Source organism: Elephas maximus, chromosome 4, assembly GCF_024166365.1.
Source record: "Elephas maximus indicus isolate mEleMax1 chromosome 4, mEleMax1 primary haplotype, whole genome shotgun sequence".
In the NCBI taxonomy this organism is placed as follows: domain Eukaryota; kingdom Metazoa; phylum Chordata; class Mammalia; order Proboscidea; family Elephantidae; genus Elephas; species Elephas maximus.
This window is the reverse complement of record NC_064822.1, coordinates 140,134,683-140,152,239: the sequence shown is the minus strand read 5'-3', so window position 1 is coordinate 140,152,239 and position 17,557 is coordinate 140,134,683. Positions and strand designations below refer to the sequence as shown.

The following is a 17,557-nucleotide window of genomic DNA, read 5'->3' as shown; positions in this document are numbered from 1 at the left end:
ATTTATAGCTTCAGAAGTCCTGTGGGTCCATTCTACTCTGTCTTATAGTGTTGTTATGAGTCAGACTCGACTCAGTGGCGATGAGTTTTGGGTATTGTAGATTCATACCATCCAACAAGAACTTCTATTTGTAAATTTTTAAAACCATACAATAAAGGTATCAAATTTTTAATTTAAATAAAGACAATTTGTGACTAAAAATAGTAGCAGACCTACTTTTACCTTTTTTTTAGTTATTAAGCACAAATAGCAACCAAACACCACAAAAGATCAGATATACAGAAAGATGTGGTCAAAGTTGTTCTATGAAGTAGGATAGCACTCTCTATTATTAACACAGTACCTCTCAGTTGTTATGCAATAATGAAAGAGGCAACATCCTGTTTGGAATAGATACATGAAATTCATAAGCCTAGTCATGCTACCATAATTCTCTTTCCTCTACTTTCACGTCTCAGTTAGAGTCTGGAATTTTTATTCATTAATAACATATTGCCAATGCCAATTCATAAGAACAGAGACAAAAAGGGTCCAACCAAAAGAGTTAAATTTATTTCATATGATTAATTCTGAATCAACATATTGAGGGTGTGCCCAATTTCAGGTTCAAAATTCAACCACATCAGAAAACAGCAAGCTTCCAAGTCATTCTTACTCAAAATTCAATGTGATCTCAACTAATACTTTTTGGCTTGAAAAACTACCTTTTTTCATAACATTTGCTTTTCTCAAGCTTTGGTCTATTTTTTATCAGAAGCAGGAAAAAATCAACATAATATGCATCTTATCTGCTGCATGATATTTTGGAGCTAATAAGAGGCAGGAAGTTATTAAAAAAATTAATAGAGTCTGGTACTCATGAGAATATTTTCCTAGATTTGTTGAATCTATAGATGCATATGTTTTGGAAAAATATCTAATGAGTAGATTTCTATCCTAAGGTATGAGCCTTAGAGGGTTGTTTTTTTTTCCCCTATCATCAAAGGAAAAAAAAAAAAAATTCTTCTTTTTTTTTATTATCATCAAGCACAAGCTTGCTTGTTTATCAGATATTCTGTAATCAGAATCAATCTGGAATGATAGCAGAGTAGACAAGCATTTTTACACTAAGATGTTTTACAGTACCAAACAACTCTTCTGGTGGAAATTATAAAAGCAAAACCAACAGTAATGGGTCCAAGAAACGTGATTTTAAGGGATTAAGGACTTTCTAATATAAAGCTCTAAAGATATTTCAAAAGGGGTTATATCCATGAATGTGTTCTTTATAAAATTTATAGCAATTCTATTCTGTATTTGCATATCAGTTTAGTTAATAAGGAAAATTATATACATATATCATGTCACATCCTAACTGGAGTTCATTTTACAGATGAGAAAGCTGGGCTCAAAGAGTTTACAAGTTCTTCTCAACATCACAAAGATGTTATGCATTCTAGTTCAGTTTGCTCAAAGTAAAACTTTAGAAAACATCTATTACTAATCTCCACGGAATTGTGTTAGCGCACAGTGTAATTAGATCAGGACATTTCCTCTAAACAATAAAAAAGTATTTTATAGGGAAACCCTTCCTTTATATTGATTTTTTTCACCACAGCTGTACAGAGTTCATGACATTGGAATAAGGTCCTTAGGGTCCTTATTAAAAAATGAAAAATAACAATAAAAAAAAAACATAGTTAATCACTCTTTAAAAATAAAGTCCTTTTACTACTTTGGATTTCAATTTTCTGGCATCAAGTAAAACAGACCATCAGGTCAAAAAAGTTCATAACTGTTTTTCATTCTTTCTGTTTTTGACAATTAAGAACTCATTAAGATCATTTAAAATGCTTATTCTGAGTTTAAAAGAGTTTTAGGGAAAAGCCTTATCTTGTGGATTTTGGCTGTCATTCCTGCTGTGTGTCTAATGTACCCTCAGTTTAGTACATTTGTATTTCAGGTTGTCCTATAAAATTAAGTTGTAGCTATCTAATTAAGCAAAAAGTAAGTTTTATTTTTTTTAGTCCTAGCAGTTTATCAATCTATGATTTCATTATGAAATTTTAATATAAAATTTTATTATAAGAGGTAAAATCTTGAAGCTTTACTAGTCAGCAAAGATAAGAGAGAGCTGGGGGGAGTGGTGGAAACAGGCCTCCAGATAGACAGCTTTCTGGGAAGACGCTATGAATCATATTTCACAGTCAGTCATTGCTTAGAAAACTTCCAGCTGTATGCTTTTAGAGCTATTTCCAAAAGTGTTGAAGAGCCGATGTGCTTACACTAGGTTTTTTATGAACAACAGCAAAAAATACTATTTATATATTTTTAAAATACACATGGCAAGTTCTGTTCTTCAAACCAGTTGTTCAGACAAAAAGGCTCCACTTGAAATTAAAAATAAGACTTATTGCCATCAAGACCAGAGGTCAATTAAATTACTCACAACACGAGACCAAAACAAGTTAAGGATCTGACAACACACTTGGAGATAATTTCTATAGGAGTCACAATTATTCAACTGTATTGATAATATTCCTTGTTCCTACATTGTACCCATAGAAATACATAGATGATTGCATGAGATCAAACAGTATCTGAAACAAGTGGGAAGACATGCAAAGAAAAAAAATGCCTTTTTCATTTACCAATACAGTTAACTCTGAAATTGAAGATAAGCATTATTTATTGAGAATAATTGTGATTCTTACCATCTGAGACTGACTCCTAGGACATCCATTGATATCTTCAACTTTTTCATTTGCTAAAGCCAAGAAATAAAATAAGAGAAAAAAAGAACAACATGCTTAAGCAATAAAGTGAAATTAGAAAAAAGGAGACTAAAAAAAAAAAAAAAAAATCACCAAGCAAAATGCTGCTTCCACATTTACTCTGTCTCCCAGGCTGTGTACAAGAGGACACACTTGTTAGTTTAGTGGCGGCCAATTCCATATGCACAAACCAGGCAGGAAAAAAAAAAAAACCCGAGTGAGAAGTAAGTTGCTGCTAATTCTTTAGCCTGTGCCAAATGACTGCTGACAGGAAACTTTTCACAATTGTCCCTGCAGGATCAGGATACAGTTTCAAGGAATCTCTGAGTGTACGAGTTGCTCCAGCTAACGAAACGCACACATGGGAGACATATGGTTTTATGAAGCATTCGTTTCTGACAATTCAGTGCATGTAAAGACACAGTTCTAGCCATTTAAAAGTATGGCCAAACTGCCTTATTCCAACAGCCTCACATAAACATTTTTTAATTAAATCAGGAGAAAGCTACATTAATCTCGGAGACACATGGACCAAGTCAGCGTGCATTCAACTAAAACTGTATTCCACCAAAGGGGCGTGGGGTGGGACTTTCATGCTTTCTCTCAGAGGGAAGAGCTTACCAATGATCTGGATGATTTCTGCTAGCAGTACTCCATCTGCAATGTCTTGTTGCAAATCCTTGATCAGCCGCTTGTGGCCTGACTTTGCTAGGTAGTGGTTGGCCCAGTCAGTGTAAATCTGTTGAGCAGAGGGAGGGAAAAAGTGAGATGAGCTGAGGGAAAAGAGAGACAATAAAAATGTTGAAGACAAATGTTGGATTCAAAGGGAAGCTATTCTGGATCGCATTCCAGTTTAAGAAGTCACTGCTCAAAAGGAAATAGTTGTAAAATAATTTTTAAACAGCTCTTTCTCCCACTTATCTCTTGTTTCAAGGGAGGATGATTCACTTTCTTTCAAAATAAGAGGCCAGTCACTTCTGACAAAGCAAAAACTCCCTTCCCGAATGACTACTGAGGAAACTCCTGTTGTCAATCAGTTTGGGTTCTCTTTCACTTGTCCCCAGTTCTATCACTTTGAAAATAATCCTGCTTGTTCTTGTAAAAGGAAGCCACCTGGACTGATTTACACAGGAACCTTACTATAAAAATTTGTTTCTCGGAGAAGACTTTATTGAATTTGTCATATGAGATACTGTACGTGACAATATTTTGGCACAGTTTTATGAAATAATTGCAAATGCCTTCCTGTCTAAGATATCATATTTGGACTGTCATCTCCAATTTAAGCCTTTTGAAATGTGTTCATATGAGAGAAGAGGGGCAGCAAATGCAGTTATTACACAGAAATTACAGTATACAATTGAGGAGTGGATTGCAAGTCACAAGGCTGGCAATTTGACATAGAGTAGATGGCTCTTCAACAATCGACAAATTACAATATAAAGAAAAAATGCAACTGTGAAAAAAGTTTCACAAACATAAAACGTTACTAATTATTTTCAAATGTTATCAGACACCAGGGGTTACCATGAGTCAGAGTCTACAACACCTGGGTTACTAATATAAAGTGCTATTGTAAAGGAAATAAATATGTCGAAACCTTTCAGTTTTTGCAGTGACTGATATGAATACATTAGTAACTTCATTACATGCAGATTATGATATGTGCTGATATAGAAGAATAAAAAATTGGAAATGATATTAAATCCTGTTGCGGTCGAGTTGACTTAACTCATAGTGAACCTATAGGACAGAGTAGAACTGCCCCATAGGGTTTCCATGGCTGCAATTCTTATGGAAGCAGAGTGCCATATCTTTCTCCCATGGAGTGACTGGTAGATTCAAACCACTGACCTTTCAGTTAGCAGCTGAACACTTAAATACTGTACCACCAGGGCTCAGAAATGATAGTAGAAGAGGAGAAATGAATGGAAAACATATACACATAAAAGTGTTACAGAAGCACTGGAGTTAGAACTGCAAATATAATGAAAGTTGGACATAAAAGGTGAAGGGAAAGGGCTTCCCAACAAAGGGTACAACATGCAGAAAGGCAGAGAGGCAAAGAAAACTAAGACAGTTGGAAAAGCTGTTAACTAAGGCACAGTTCCTGGATTTTAGGACAAATTAGGCTAAAAACATATATTATGTCATGGTTTCACATGCAGCACTAAATGCCAGGCAAACATTGCATAAAATATTTTTTAACAAAAGCAATACATATTCTTTTTATTAAAAAAAAATCAAATAAGTCACAAGTGTAGGAACTAAGAGACCACGTACCTACTACTCTTTACTAGAATACAAGTTGAATAAGTATGGTGACACACACCTTTCCTGATTTTAAACCACCCCATGTCCCCTTGTTCTATCTGAATGACTGCCTCCTGATCTAGGTACAGGTTCCTCATGAGCACAATTAAGTGTCCTGGAATTCCCATTCTTCACAATGTTATCCATAATTTGTTGTGATTCACAGAGTCGAATGCTTTTGCAAAGTCAGTAAGATACAGGTAAACATCTTTCTGGTATTTTCTGTTTTCAGCCAAGATCTGTCTGACATCAGCAATAAAAATAACCTGTTGCCGTCGAGTCTATCCTGACTCATAGCAACCGTATAGGACAGAGTAGAAGTGCACCATAGAGTTAGCAAGGAGTGGTTGGTGGATTTGAACTGCTGACCTTTTGATTAGCAGCCTGAGCTCTTAAATACTGCATCACCAGAACATTGGCAATGGTATCCCTCATTCTATGTCCTGTTCTGAATCCAGTTTGAATTTCTGGCTGTTCCCTATTGATGTACTGATGCAACCGTACAAGGTATTTGTTTAAACATATTTCTATTACACCTAATGCTGTAAGGAACACATTTACACATGTATATTTGCACACTCTCATGCTACTGCTTTTATAGGATCAAAACCAGAAGTGCTAAGTTGCTCTGATGGATCCTAGGTGTAAACATTCCAAACTTACAACACAGAAAAAAGAATCAGTATTTATTTTAGAAAACACAATGATCTATTAATGCACATCTATTGTTGTTGTTGTTGTTAGGTGCCATCGAGTCAGTTCCAACTCATAGTGACCCTATAGGACAGAGTAGAACTGCCCCATAGGGTTTCCAAGGAGCACCTGGGGGATTCAAACTGCCAACATTTTGGTTAGCAGCCAGCTTTTAACCACTACGCCACCAGGGCTCCATATGCATATCTAGTGGTGATTAAATTTCCTGAAAGATGTATATTATTGGAGGCATCCAGTTGTAAAAGACAAATATACATGATAGCAATAATTCACTCTTTTTCCATGTCCATGATTCTAAGTTGAAGACAGTAAAGTATGAGAAAACTCACTTGCTTAATTTGAAAATTAACATGTAAATTCTAGACAGACACTGTTTTATTTGGTGATCATTTTCCTCAGTTACAAATTTATCCTACTAGTGTTATTGTAAATTGTCTTTTTAAAGTTATGTATATTGCTTAGACTACCATGCATCTCTCAGTTTGTTGTACTGTGTGGCTTTGCTGCTGGTATTTCAAATGGCAGTAGGGTCACAGTTGGTGGACAGGTTTCAGTGGAACTTCCAGATTAAGAAAGACTAGGAAGAAGGACCTGGTATTACACTTCCAAAAAAACTGGCCAGTGAAAACCTTATGAATAGTGGCAGAACATTGTCTGATATAGTGCCAGAAGATGAGACCCTCAGGTTGGAAGGCATTTGAAATATGACTAGGGAAAAGCTGCCTCCTCAAAGTAGAGTCAACCTTCATGACATGGAAGGAGTCAAGTTTTTCGGTCCTTCAGCTGCTGATGTGGCATGACTCAAAATGAGAAGAAACAGCTGCAAATATCCATTAATAATCAAAACGTGGAATGTATGGAGCATGAATCTAGGAATACTGGAAAATGTCAAAAATGAAATGGAATGCATAAACATCCATATCCTAGTCATTAGTGAGCTGAAATGGACTGGTATTGGCCATATTGAACGAGATAATCATATGGTCTACTATGAAGGGAATGACAAATTGAAGAGGAATGGCATCACATTCAACCTCAAAAAGAACATTTCAAGATCTATCCTGAAGTATAACACTGTCAGTGACAGGATAATATCCATATGTCTGCAAGGAAGACTGGGCCCTGGTGGTGTGGTAGTTAAGAGTTCACTGCTAACCAAAAGCTCAGCAGTTCAAATCCACTAGCAGCTTCTTGGAAACCCTATGAGGCAATTCTACTCTGTCATGTAAGGTCACTATAGGTGGAATCAACTCAATGGCAATGGATTTACCAGGAAGATCACTTAATACTACTTTTCAACATTAAGCACCAACCACTAATGCCAAAGATGAGGAAACTGAAGATTTTAACAACTTCAGCAGACTGAAATTGATCAAATATGCAATCAAGATCCATTGATAATTACTGGTGATTGGAATGCAAAAGTTGGAAATGAAGAAGGAGTAGTAGTTGGAAAACACGGCCTTGGTGATAGAAATGATGCTGGAGAGTACGATAGAATTTTGCAAGACCAATGACCTCTTCATTGCAAATACCTTTTTTCAACAACATAAATGGCAACTATAAACATGGACCTCACTGGATGGAAAACACAGGAATCAAATCTACTACATCTGTGGAAAGAGACAATGGAAAAGCTCAATATCATCAGTCAGAACAAGGCCAGGGCCACCTGCAGAAGAGACAATCAATTTGCTCATATGCAAGTTCAAGGTGAAGCTGAAAAAAGTTAAAAGTTCACAAAAACCAAAATATGACCTTGAGTTATCCCACCTAAGTTTGGCAACCATCTCAAGAATCGATTTGATGCACTGAACACTATGATCAAAGATCAGACGAGTTGTGGAATGATATCAAGGACATCGTACATGAAGAAAGCAAAAGGTTATAAAAAAAAAAAAAACAGGAAAAAAAGAAAAGATCGAAAATGGAGGTCAGAAGAGACTCTGAAACTTGCTCTTGAATGTAGAGTGGCTAAAGTGAATGGAAGAAATGATGAAGTAAAAGAGCTGAACAGAAGATTTCAAAAGGCGGCTCCAAAAGACAAAGTAAAGTATTATAATGACATGTTCAAAGATCTGGAGTTAGAAAACCAAAAGGGAAGAACACGCTTAGCATTTCTCAAGCTGAAAGAACTGAAGAAAAAATTTGAGCCTCAAGCTGCAATTTTGAAGGATTCTATGGGCAAAATACTGAACAGCAGCATCAAAAGAAGATGGAAGTCTCACTCCAACAAGGCTGGCATTAATCCAAAAAACACAAAATAATAAATGCTGGAGAGGCTACAGAGAGATTGGAACTCTTATACACTGCTGGTGGGAATGTAAAATGGTACAACCACTTTGGAAATCTATCTGGCATTATCTTAAACAGTTAGAAATAGAACTACCATACAACCCAGAAATCCCACTTCTCGGAATATACCCTAGAGAAACAAGAGCCTTCACACAAACAGATATATGCACACCCATGTTTATTGCAGCTCTGTTTACAATAGCAAAAAGCTGGAAGCAACCAAGGTGTCCATCAACGGATGAATGGGTAAATAAATTGTGGTATATTCACACAATGGAATACTACGCATCGATAAAGAACAGTGACGAATCTGTGAAACATTTCATAACATGGAGGAACCTGGAAGGCATTATGCTGAGCGAAATGAGTCAGAGGCAAAAGGACAAATATTGTATAAGACCACTATTATAAGATCTTGAGAAATAGTATAAACTGAGAAGAACACATACTTTTGTGGTTACGAGGCGGGGAGGGAGGGAGGGAGGGAGAGGGTTTTTTACCGATTAATTAGTAGATAAGAACTGCTTTAGGTGAAGGGAAGGACAACACTCAATACATGGAAGGTCAGCTCAACTGGACTGGACTGGACCAAAAGCAAAGAAGTTTCTGGGGTAAACTGAATACTTCAAAGGTCACTGGAGCAAGGGCAGGGGTTTGGGAACCATGGTTTAAGGGGATTTCTAAGTCAATTGGCAAAATAATTCTATTATGAAAACATTCTGCATCCTACTTTGAAATGTGGCGTCTGGGGTCTTAAATGCTAACAAATGGCCATCTAAGACGCATCAATTGGTCTCAACCCACATGGAGCAAAGGAGAATAAAGAACACCAAGGTCACACGACAACTATGAGCCCAAGAGACAGAAAGGGCCACATGAACCAGAGACCTACATTATCCTGAGACCAGAAGAACTAGTTGGTGCCCGGCCACAATCGATGACTGCCCTCACAGGGAGCACAATAGAGAACCCCTGAGGGAGCAGGAGAACAGTGGGATGCAGACCCCAAATTCTCATAAAAAGACCATACTTAATGGTCTGACTGTGACTAGAGGAATCCCGGCGGTCATGGTCCCCAAACCTTCTGTTGGCCCAGGACAGGAACCATCCCCGAAGACAATTCATCAGACATGAAAGGGACTGGACAGTGGGTAGGAGAGAGATGCTGATGAAGAGTGAGCTAATTATATCAGGTGGACACTTGAGACTGTGTTGGCATCTCCTGTCTGGAGGGGGGATGGGAGGATAGAGAGAGTTGGAAGCTGGCAAAATTGTCACGAAAGGAGAGACTGGAAGGGCTGACTCATTAGGGGGAGAGCAAGTGGGAGTAAGGAGTAAGATGTATATTAACTTATATGTGACAGACTGACTTGATTTGTAAACGTTCACTTGAAGCTCAATAAAAGTTAATAAAAAAAAAAAAAGAAGATGGAAGGAATACACAGAGTTACTGCACCAAAAAGAACTGTTGACGTTCAACCATTTCAGGAGGTAGCATATGATATAGAAATGACGGTATTGAAGGAAGAAGTCCAAGTTGCACTGAAGGCATTGGCAAAAAACAAGGCTCCAGGAATTGACGGAATACCAACTAAGATGTTTCAACAAACGGATGCAGCTCTGGAGGTGTTCACTCGTCTATGCCAAGAAATCTGGAAGATAGCTACCTGCCAACTGACTGGAAGAGATCCATGTCTGTGCCCATTCAAAAGAAAGGTGATGCAAAAGAATGTGAAAATTACCAAACATTATCATTAATATCATACACAAGTAAAATTCTGGTGAAGATCATTCAAAAGGATATACAGCAATACATGGACAGAGAACTATCAGAAATTCAAGCCAGATTCAGAAGAGGATGTGGAATGAGGGATATCATTGTTAATGTCAGAGGGATCTTAGCTGAAAACAGAGAATACCAGAAAGATATTTACCTGTGTTTTACTGACTATGCAAAGGCATTTGACTGTGTGGATCGTAACAAATTATGGATAACATTGCAAAGGATGGGAACTCCAGAACACTTTGTTGTGCTCATGAGGAACCTGTACATAGACCAAGAGGCAGTTGTTTGAACAGAGCGAGGGGATACTGCATGGTTTAAAATTAAGAAAGGTGTGCATCAGGGTTGCATCCTTTCACCATACTTATTCAATCTGTATGCAGAGCAAATAATCCAAGAAGCTGGAGTATATGAAGGAGAATGTGACATCAGGATTGATGCCATTAACAACCTGCCATATGCAGATGACAGAACCTTGCTTGCTGAAACTGAACAGGACTTAAAGCACTTACTGATGAAGATCAAAGACTACAGTCTTCAGTATGCGTTGTACCTCAACATAAACACAAATCCTCACAACTGGACCAGTAAGGGACATCATGATAGGCAGTGAAAACGTTGAAATTGTCCACCCTCTCAACTCAGAAGTATGTATGTAAGTTTAAGCCTGCTATGTTCTCATCCAAGCCTGCAGTATCTCTATCATGACACCACTTCCATCAAACCCCATGTTGTATAGATTTTGTTTAATGAAAACATTAAATTATGGAAACAACATTTCTTTAAATAACCGAGTGGAATGTATTAAAAATGAAAACAAAAATACTTTCATTCTCCAAATGCATGTCAACAGTGCCTTCCCCTCTCTCCAAATTCCTCCTAAGACTTAGGTGAGAAAAAAGAAGATGGGAAACTAGCTGGTTGGCTTCAAGACCTAGTTGGAAAAGCCTCCGATTTAGCTCACTAATCATTTTTTAATTGGTCCAAGATTTTTTTTCCAGAGGAGTCCAAGCCTCAGTGCTTTTACTCGTCCAGTATCTCTAACATCTGAAGCTTTGCTCAGGCCAGGGTGCTAACTTTAGTTGTACTCACTTAAACCAATTCAGACTATATAAAGGAATTTAAAATAATTCTGCACTAAAAAAAAAGTCCTATTTTTTTTTTTTTGTTCTAATACACATTGTATAACTCCTGTAATTAAAAAATACTTGCAGTCCTTTAAGGAATTCACAGGAAAGGGAAAGCCAGTGCCTTCCAAAAGGATGTTATAATCTCAATGGGGAAATGTAAAGCTATTACAAGGCAACTTATAAACATGTTTTAAAATATTATATATAGATCTGAAGCCCTGATGGTGCAGTGGTTGAGAGCTATGGCTGCTAACCAAACGGTCAGCAGTTGGAATCCATCAGCTGCTTCTGGAAATCCTATGGGGCAATTCTACTCTGTCCTATAGGATCGATACAAATCAGAGTTGACTCAATGGCAACAGGTTTAGTTTTTGGGATAGATAGATTAAAAAAAAAAAAAAAAACCCATTGCCCTCATAGAGACTCTATAATACAGAGTAGAACTGCCCCATAGAGTTTCCAAGGAGCACCTGGTGGATTTGAACTGCCGACCATTTGGTAAGCAGCTGTAGCTCTTAATCACTACGCCACCAGGGTTTTCCTAGATAGAAATATATAAATTTAAATCTATGCCTTTAGGAAATATATATATATATATATGTATATATATATATATGTAAAGTGAGGAAAAAATGAGGTATGTCTTTAATGAGACAGTTTTAAAGTAAAGGATATATGATGTATAAGTTTATTTAAAACTCACCCATAAACTCACTATAATGTTCTGACAAAAGAATGTGCAAACAAATCTTGTCAACTGTCATTTGAATGTGTTTTTCAAATAATCACAACAGAATGGTGAAATTCTGTTCTAACTGGATCTGATCTTCAAAGCTGCTCTTGTTTCCTTACTACAAAAAATCATCACAATATTTAACATCTTAGCCTCAGGTGAATGAGCTACAAAACGTGTGGTAATACATTTTGTAGGATTACTGTATGAATTAGTTATAAATACTTTAGGGAAGAAATGTATATAATTGGGAACAATATCAAATTACCCCACCCATTGCTGTTGAGTCAATTTCGACTCACAGGGACCCTATAGGACAGAGTAGAACTGCCCCACAGAGTTTCCAAGGAGTGCCTGGTGGATCCGAAATGCCAATCTTTTGGTTAGCTGCCATAGCTCTTAACCACTATGCCGCCAGGGTTTCCAATATCAAAGTAATCATACTTAAATGTTTCCTAATTTCTTTAAGACGGTCAGTATTCTGGTCAAGATTCTGGACAAAGCTTCAAATACAATTTACTCTAAACTTCTAAAACTAGTTTTCCTTAAAAGTTTTGGTCAACTACAATGTCATGAACATAAATGTTATCCCATATAATCATTATAGTATAATTGTACGCACAACAACTCATTTACAATAGTTACAAATTATAAAGTTTGAAATTACGGGGCATATTTTATATTTCACATTTATGAGCATAAATTTTAGAGTCTGTTTTGCAATAGCACGTATTCTCTGAGGAACATTCCATACCATTGGAATTTCTGCTTGGCCACTTAAAATCTATGTGGACATTGACTGAAGATTTTTTTTCTCAGTGCCAGAGTTTTCTTATCCCTAAAGTGGCAATAATACTAGGATGGCACTGGGTTCTGGGTACTAATGGGATTATTGGAGCCTTGGTGGCACAGCAGTTAAGTATTTGGCTGCTAACCAAAAGGTCTGCAGCAGTTTGAATCCACCAGCTAGCTGCTACTTGGAAACCCTAGGGGGCAGTTCTACTCTGCCTATAGGGTCACTACGAGTCAAAATCGACTTGACGGCAATGGGTTTGGATATTTTTGGTTTAATGGGATTATTCTGCAGATTGAATGAATTTATACTTTTAAAACATGGCCTTTTTTTGCAGTAAGTGTTCATTAAATGTTAAGTATTATTACAATTCCATTATGAAATATACTTACAGTAATTAAAATTAGGAATTTATTAACTTAATGGGCCATAAAAAAAAAAAACCAAACCCAGTGCCGTCAAGTCAATTCCGACTCATAGCGACCCTATATCATTATTATCAAATCCTTAAATCTTAGCTACCCACCCAAATGTAGTTAACCTAACTAATTAAGAAAAACTGCCACAAGTTGTAATGACCTATTAGCTTAGTCATTTCCTCCTACAATATCTCTTTTGCAGTTCTCATTTTTTCACTATAAAATAGTAGGGTCAAATAGGAGGCATTATACACGGCCCCATATTGCTTTTGTCCAGTGAACGGGTCACAGTAATACAACATCCTAATAAGGTCTACTGTGATTGTCCACAGGGTGTTAAATCTTTGCGATGATTGTTTCTACTACTGACAAACTAGCACATTTCCTACTTGTATCACAACAAGGTGCCCCTGAATTTTTTAACCATTACGTATTTTAGTATTTGAAGAATGTATTATATGTAGCCTAACAGTTATATAAAAATGATTATAACTATTTTTGTTATTGCATACACTATACTGAAGTACACGACTGTTTCAGTGGAATACAATAATTTATTTTTTGGTGAGTATTAAATGATCAAAGGCATGGAGAGAATACAGGCTAAAGGTAAGATTTTATTTGGAAAAAAAAAAAGACAATAAGCTATAGCCTGGTTAGAAAATATTATAAATGCAAACAGACAATTTTTAAGTATTAACTGAGCTGGCTGTAATCCTGCACTTATTTATACACATCACATTTCCCCCAACTTTTAAACAATAGCAATACCTTCCTATAAGCATTTCTGTCTGCTTTATTCAAATCATTGGCGTTGAGAAGCCAAACAGACTCTTCTAAAGCAGACGGGGATCGAGCAAAGATGAACTGCATAAAGTTAAGAGGGTTGTATTAAGATTTTTAGGTAAAAGTCAATTATTGAACATTTTTACATAGGGTATTATGACAACCTTGCTTGTATTTCTAATCTCTAGCTGGGTTACAGCTATGATGAATAATTTACAGTACAGAAAAACTGAATAAAGGAAGGCTACTTAAGAAGATATTGTAACACTTCCACTTTTAAGATGGTGAAGTAAAAACTTCTCAGTCCTGTATTTTCTCGAAAACAGCACTCAAAACAAGAGCAAGAAATCAAAACTCAAGAACTCTATCTTCCAAGACCACAGTATATGAAAATGGAGAGCATATGAAAGAACGGCAAACGATTTAGCAAAGAGGAGCAAAGGAAGATCAAAACCACAGGGGCCGCAAAGGGGGTTATCAAAGTATGTAAACAGATTTACCCACAAAACCCCAGAACAGCTCAGGATAGTGAGGCTTCAGACCAAATGGAAAGTGAGATGAACCAGAATCAAGAGCTATGTGATTAATGTTCCTCACTCCATTAAGATCCAGGAAATACAGGCTCTAGAGAAAATCCAGACTTAGGGTACCAGGCGCACAAGTAGGTGGAGGCATGACAATAAAAACAGAGAGATTAATAAGTGAAATTATGCTTACTGACATTAAGATCCCCGCCCACACACACACAATCAGCCCACTTCCTTTCTAGGCATTAAACCTCAGGAATGTAGGATTATGTTGTCCACCCTCGCTCTAGTCAGAAAATTGAAGGATCCTTCTCTGAGAACAATGATCACCCCTAAGACCAGTAACATTGACCTTCAGGGTACCCAATGACTCGACCAGCTGGCCAGCAGATGGCTCCATAATGAATACCAGAGGACACTAATAAGAACTACAGATGCACATGTACACGCATACCCACATGCACACGCACGTACATATAAGTAGCATCCAATTAGCTTTTTAGTGTCTCACACCTGATACAGAGTTGGCAGTCGCCAAAACCTCAATTTTGGTAGATGAAATCTTCTAAACCAAAACATAGATACCAAAATAGACAGATAAAAAGATGTCAGAATAAAATTACACTCCTGATGATTCTCCTCCCTAAATATGCCACGTCTACATTCCCACAGCTGTAGTCATCTGATATGTCATCTGATTTCTCTACTTCTGCTTCCATGGGTGTTGACTGTGGACCCAAGTAAAATGAAATCCTTGACAACTTCAATCATTTCTCTGTTTATTATGATGTTGTTTATTGGTCCAGTTGTGAGAATTTTTGTTTTCTTTATGTTGAGGTGTAATCCATACTGAAGGCTGTAGTCTTTGTTCTTCATGTAAGTGCTTCAAGTCCTCTTTGCTTTCAGCAAGTAAGGTTGTATTATCTGCACATCGCAGGTTGTTAATGAGTCTTTCTCCAGTCCTTTTACAACACGTATTTTGGGGGAACACAATTCGATTCATAACATTTCACCCTTTGGCCCCCCAAAGTTCATGTCCTTGCCACATGTAGAACACATTCACCCTATCACATCGTCCCAAAAGTCTTAAATCAACTCCAGGTTCAAAATCCCATCTTCTGAATCATCTAAATCAAATATGGGTGAAGCTTTAGGCATATTCCATCCTGGGGCAAAATTCCTCTTCATCTGTGAGCCTGAGTAATCTAGACTACAAATTATCTGTTTCCAAAGTACCATGGTGGAACAGGGACAAACTAGACAGTTCCATTACAAATGGGAAAAATTGGAAAAAAAGAAAACAGGCAACAAGCAAGTCTCAAATCCAGCAAAAAAATTTATGTTTTCTCTCAAGGCCTGAAAATAATCCTCTGTTCTCTGAGGCCATCTTGTCAACGGCCTTGCCCTCCACACTCTGGGTGTTGGCCATGCTCTCTGCATTCTGAGTGGAGGCCCCTAGGCACTGGGCTTCAGCTTTGCCTTGCAAGACCACCAGGACCTCAACTGTGCTCCCTCAGCTTTAGGTCACCCCATTCTCCTAGACCATCTGAGTGGCGACCCCACCCCATCAGCCCCAACAGGCCCTGTTCTTACGCCTCTTGGGTATGTCAGCCCAGCCCCATCTACTTTGGGGGGGAAGCATTCCCCTGGCACACCTTAATGACATCTCCACACTCTAAAACCCAACTGGCAAAGATCTGACCCTTTTACCACACATTAAACATAAAATAATGTCAGTGTCTTATAACTAAAGAAACAAAAGCAGTCCTCTCGTTCTCCAACAGAAGAAACCAATTCCCATTCATTTACAAGTTTCTTATGACATTTATATCTATATTTCCAAGTAATATGCTGTAATTTGTTAATTTATAAATGTTAGAGATTATATATTGATCTTCTATAATGATATATGAGATTTAGTTCCCTTACACTTCCCTTGTTCCCTGGCCCCCACATAAGGGGCTCTCAAAAAAACCTAACAGGCAGTGAAAAAAGTCTGGCTTAGAACCTATGGGCTAATCAACAAGCAATCCATACAAATGATTCCCCAGAGTTATGCAACATGATGCCCTTGAGAGGCTAATACAAGAGAACTTTAAAAAGTCCTTCATTTTGAAGTTTTAAGAAAGCATGAATCCTTACTTAAAAAAAAAAAAAAAAGCCAGATTCAATTTTAGTTGCAAAGAAGGAAACTCCATAATATCAATATATTATAATTCTGGTAAATATCACAGATATTACTAATAATATATTTTATACGACAGGACTGCTAGTCCTTAAAATATATATATACACTTTGTATAAACGTATCAACATCACTTCCTATCGTTACTGTATTTACTTTTTCAAATACATTAATGGTTATTTTACACCTAAGAAAAGAATACACCTATGCAGGCTACTGTATTTACACTGTGCATAAAGCCAGATGGAACAAATAGTCAACACGAATATTCTAAACTGTGATGCCTGACCTTATCCACCCTGGAGACATTTCCTTGGTATGCAGTCATCATCAGATGCATCCTTAACTCAAGTTTCAGGTTTTATTGAAACAGAAATTATATTTATATTTATAACTGCATTTGTCTCTTTAAATTTATAGCCATAAATTCTCAGCTTGGAATGTAATGACATCTACCTATTTTTATATTTAAGGTAGGAAATTTTTAGATGAACAGAAATAGACCTAAACGTAAGCTCACAGGAAAAGAAGAGGTAGGGTTTACCGTGTAACTATACTTTATTCTGTTTTTCACATGCATTGTCTTTATAGAGAAAATAACCGAGGTCATACACAGACTGTGTCCACAATAATCAAATCAACTTCTCCAACATTTATCGAGCAGCACTTTACTGGAAATTAAGGGAGACAACAAAAAAGGTAACACACATACTTTGTCCTTTCAAACACTTACTAAGTATTCTTTGCAATGGTGACTGCCCAGTCTTTCACATCCCATCTTGGTTATCCAGGGGCCAAGTATCATCATGGGTACATTCTAGCTGACAACATCTTTGTCTAAATTATCACTCCCGATAGTCTTATAAGATAGTCTTATAAAGACTCCTAAGCGTACATTTGAGGGCTTATGTTTCACTCTCTAATCCTTCTTGCCACTCCAAATGTACTAAGTACTTTGGCACCTGACTCACGATCTTTTCTGAACTTAAATGTTATAATTATCATCTTTAGCAATTTCAACATCAGTGGGGGCAATCCATCAAACACTAGAGGAGAGATCAAACACATAACACAAAACCATCTTCCGTGTCTTAAAGGCATGGGGACTGATTTAATGATCTTTTCT

General features: G+C 37.1%; 1 protein-coding gene across 12 annotated transcripts in view; it reads right to left on the bottom strand.

Moving 5' to 3' along the window:
• The window catches only part of NAV3 (neuron navigator 3), a 937,562-nt gene that overhangs the window by 301,356 nt on the left and 618,649 nt on the right, over window positions 1-17,557 (bottom strand). For 11 of the 12 annotated variants that reach the window (XR_007517283.1, XM_049883940.1, XM_049883939.1 and 8 more), the window contains 2 exons: window positions 3,375-3,492; window positions 2,694-2,746 (listed from right to left, as the gene is read on the bottom strand). Coding sequence is in view for 10 of the 12 variants with exons in the window: in XM_049883940.1 (XP_049739897.1) it covers window positions 2,694-2,746; window positions 3,375-3,492 (171 nt within the window). In the remaining 2 variants the exon portion in view is untranslated. Of the gene's footprint in view, window positions 1-2,693; window positions 2,747-3,374; window positions 3,493-17,557 lie in introns of those variants that run through there. The other variant, XM_049883945.1, reaches the window with a different exon arrangement.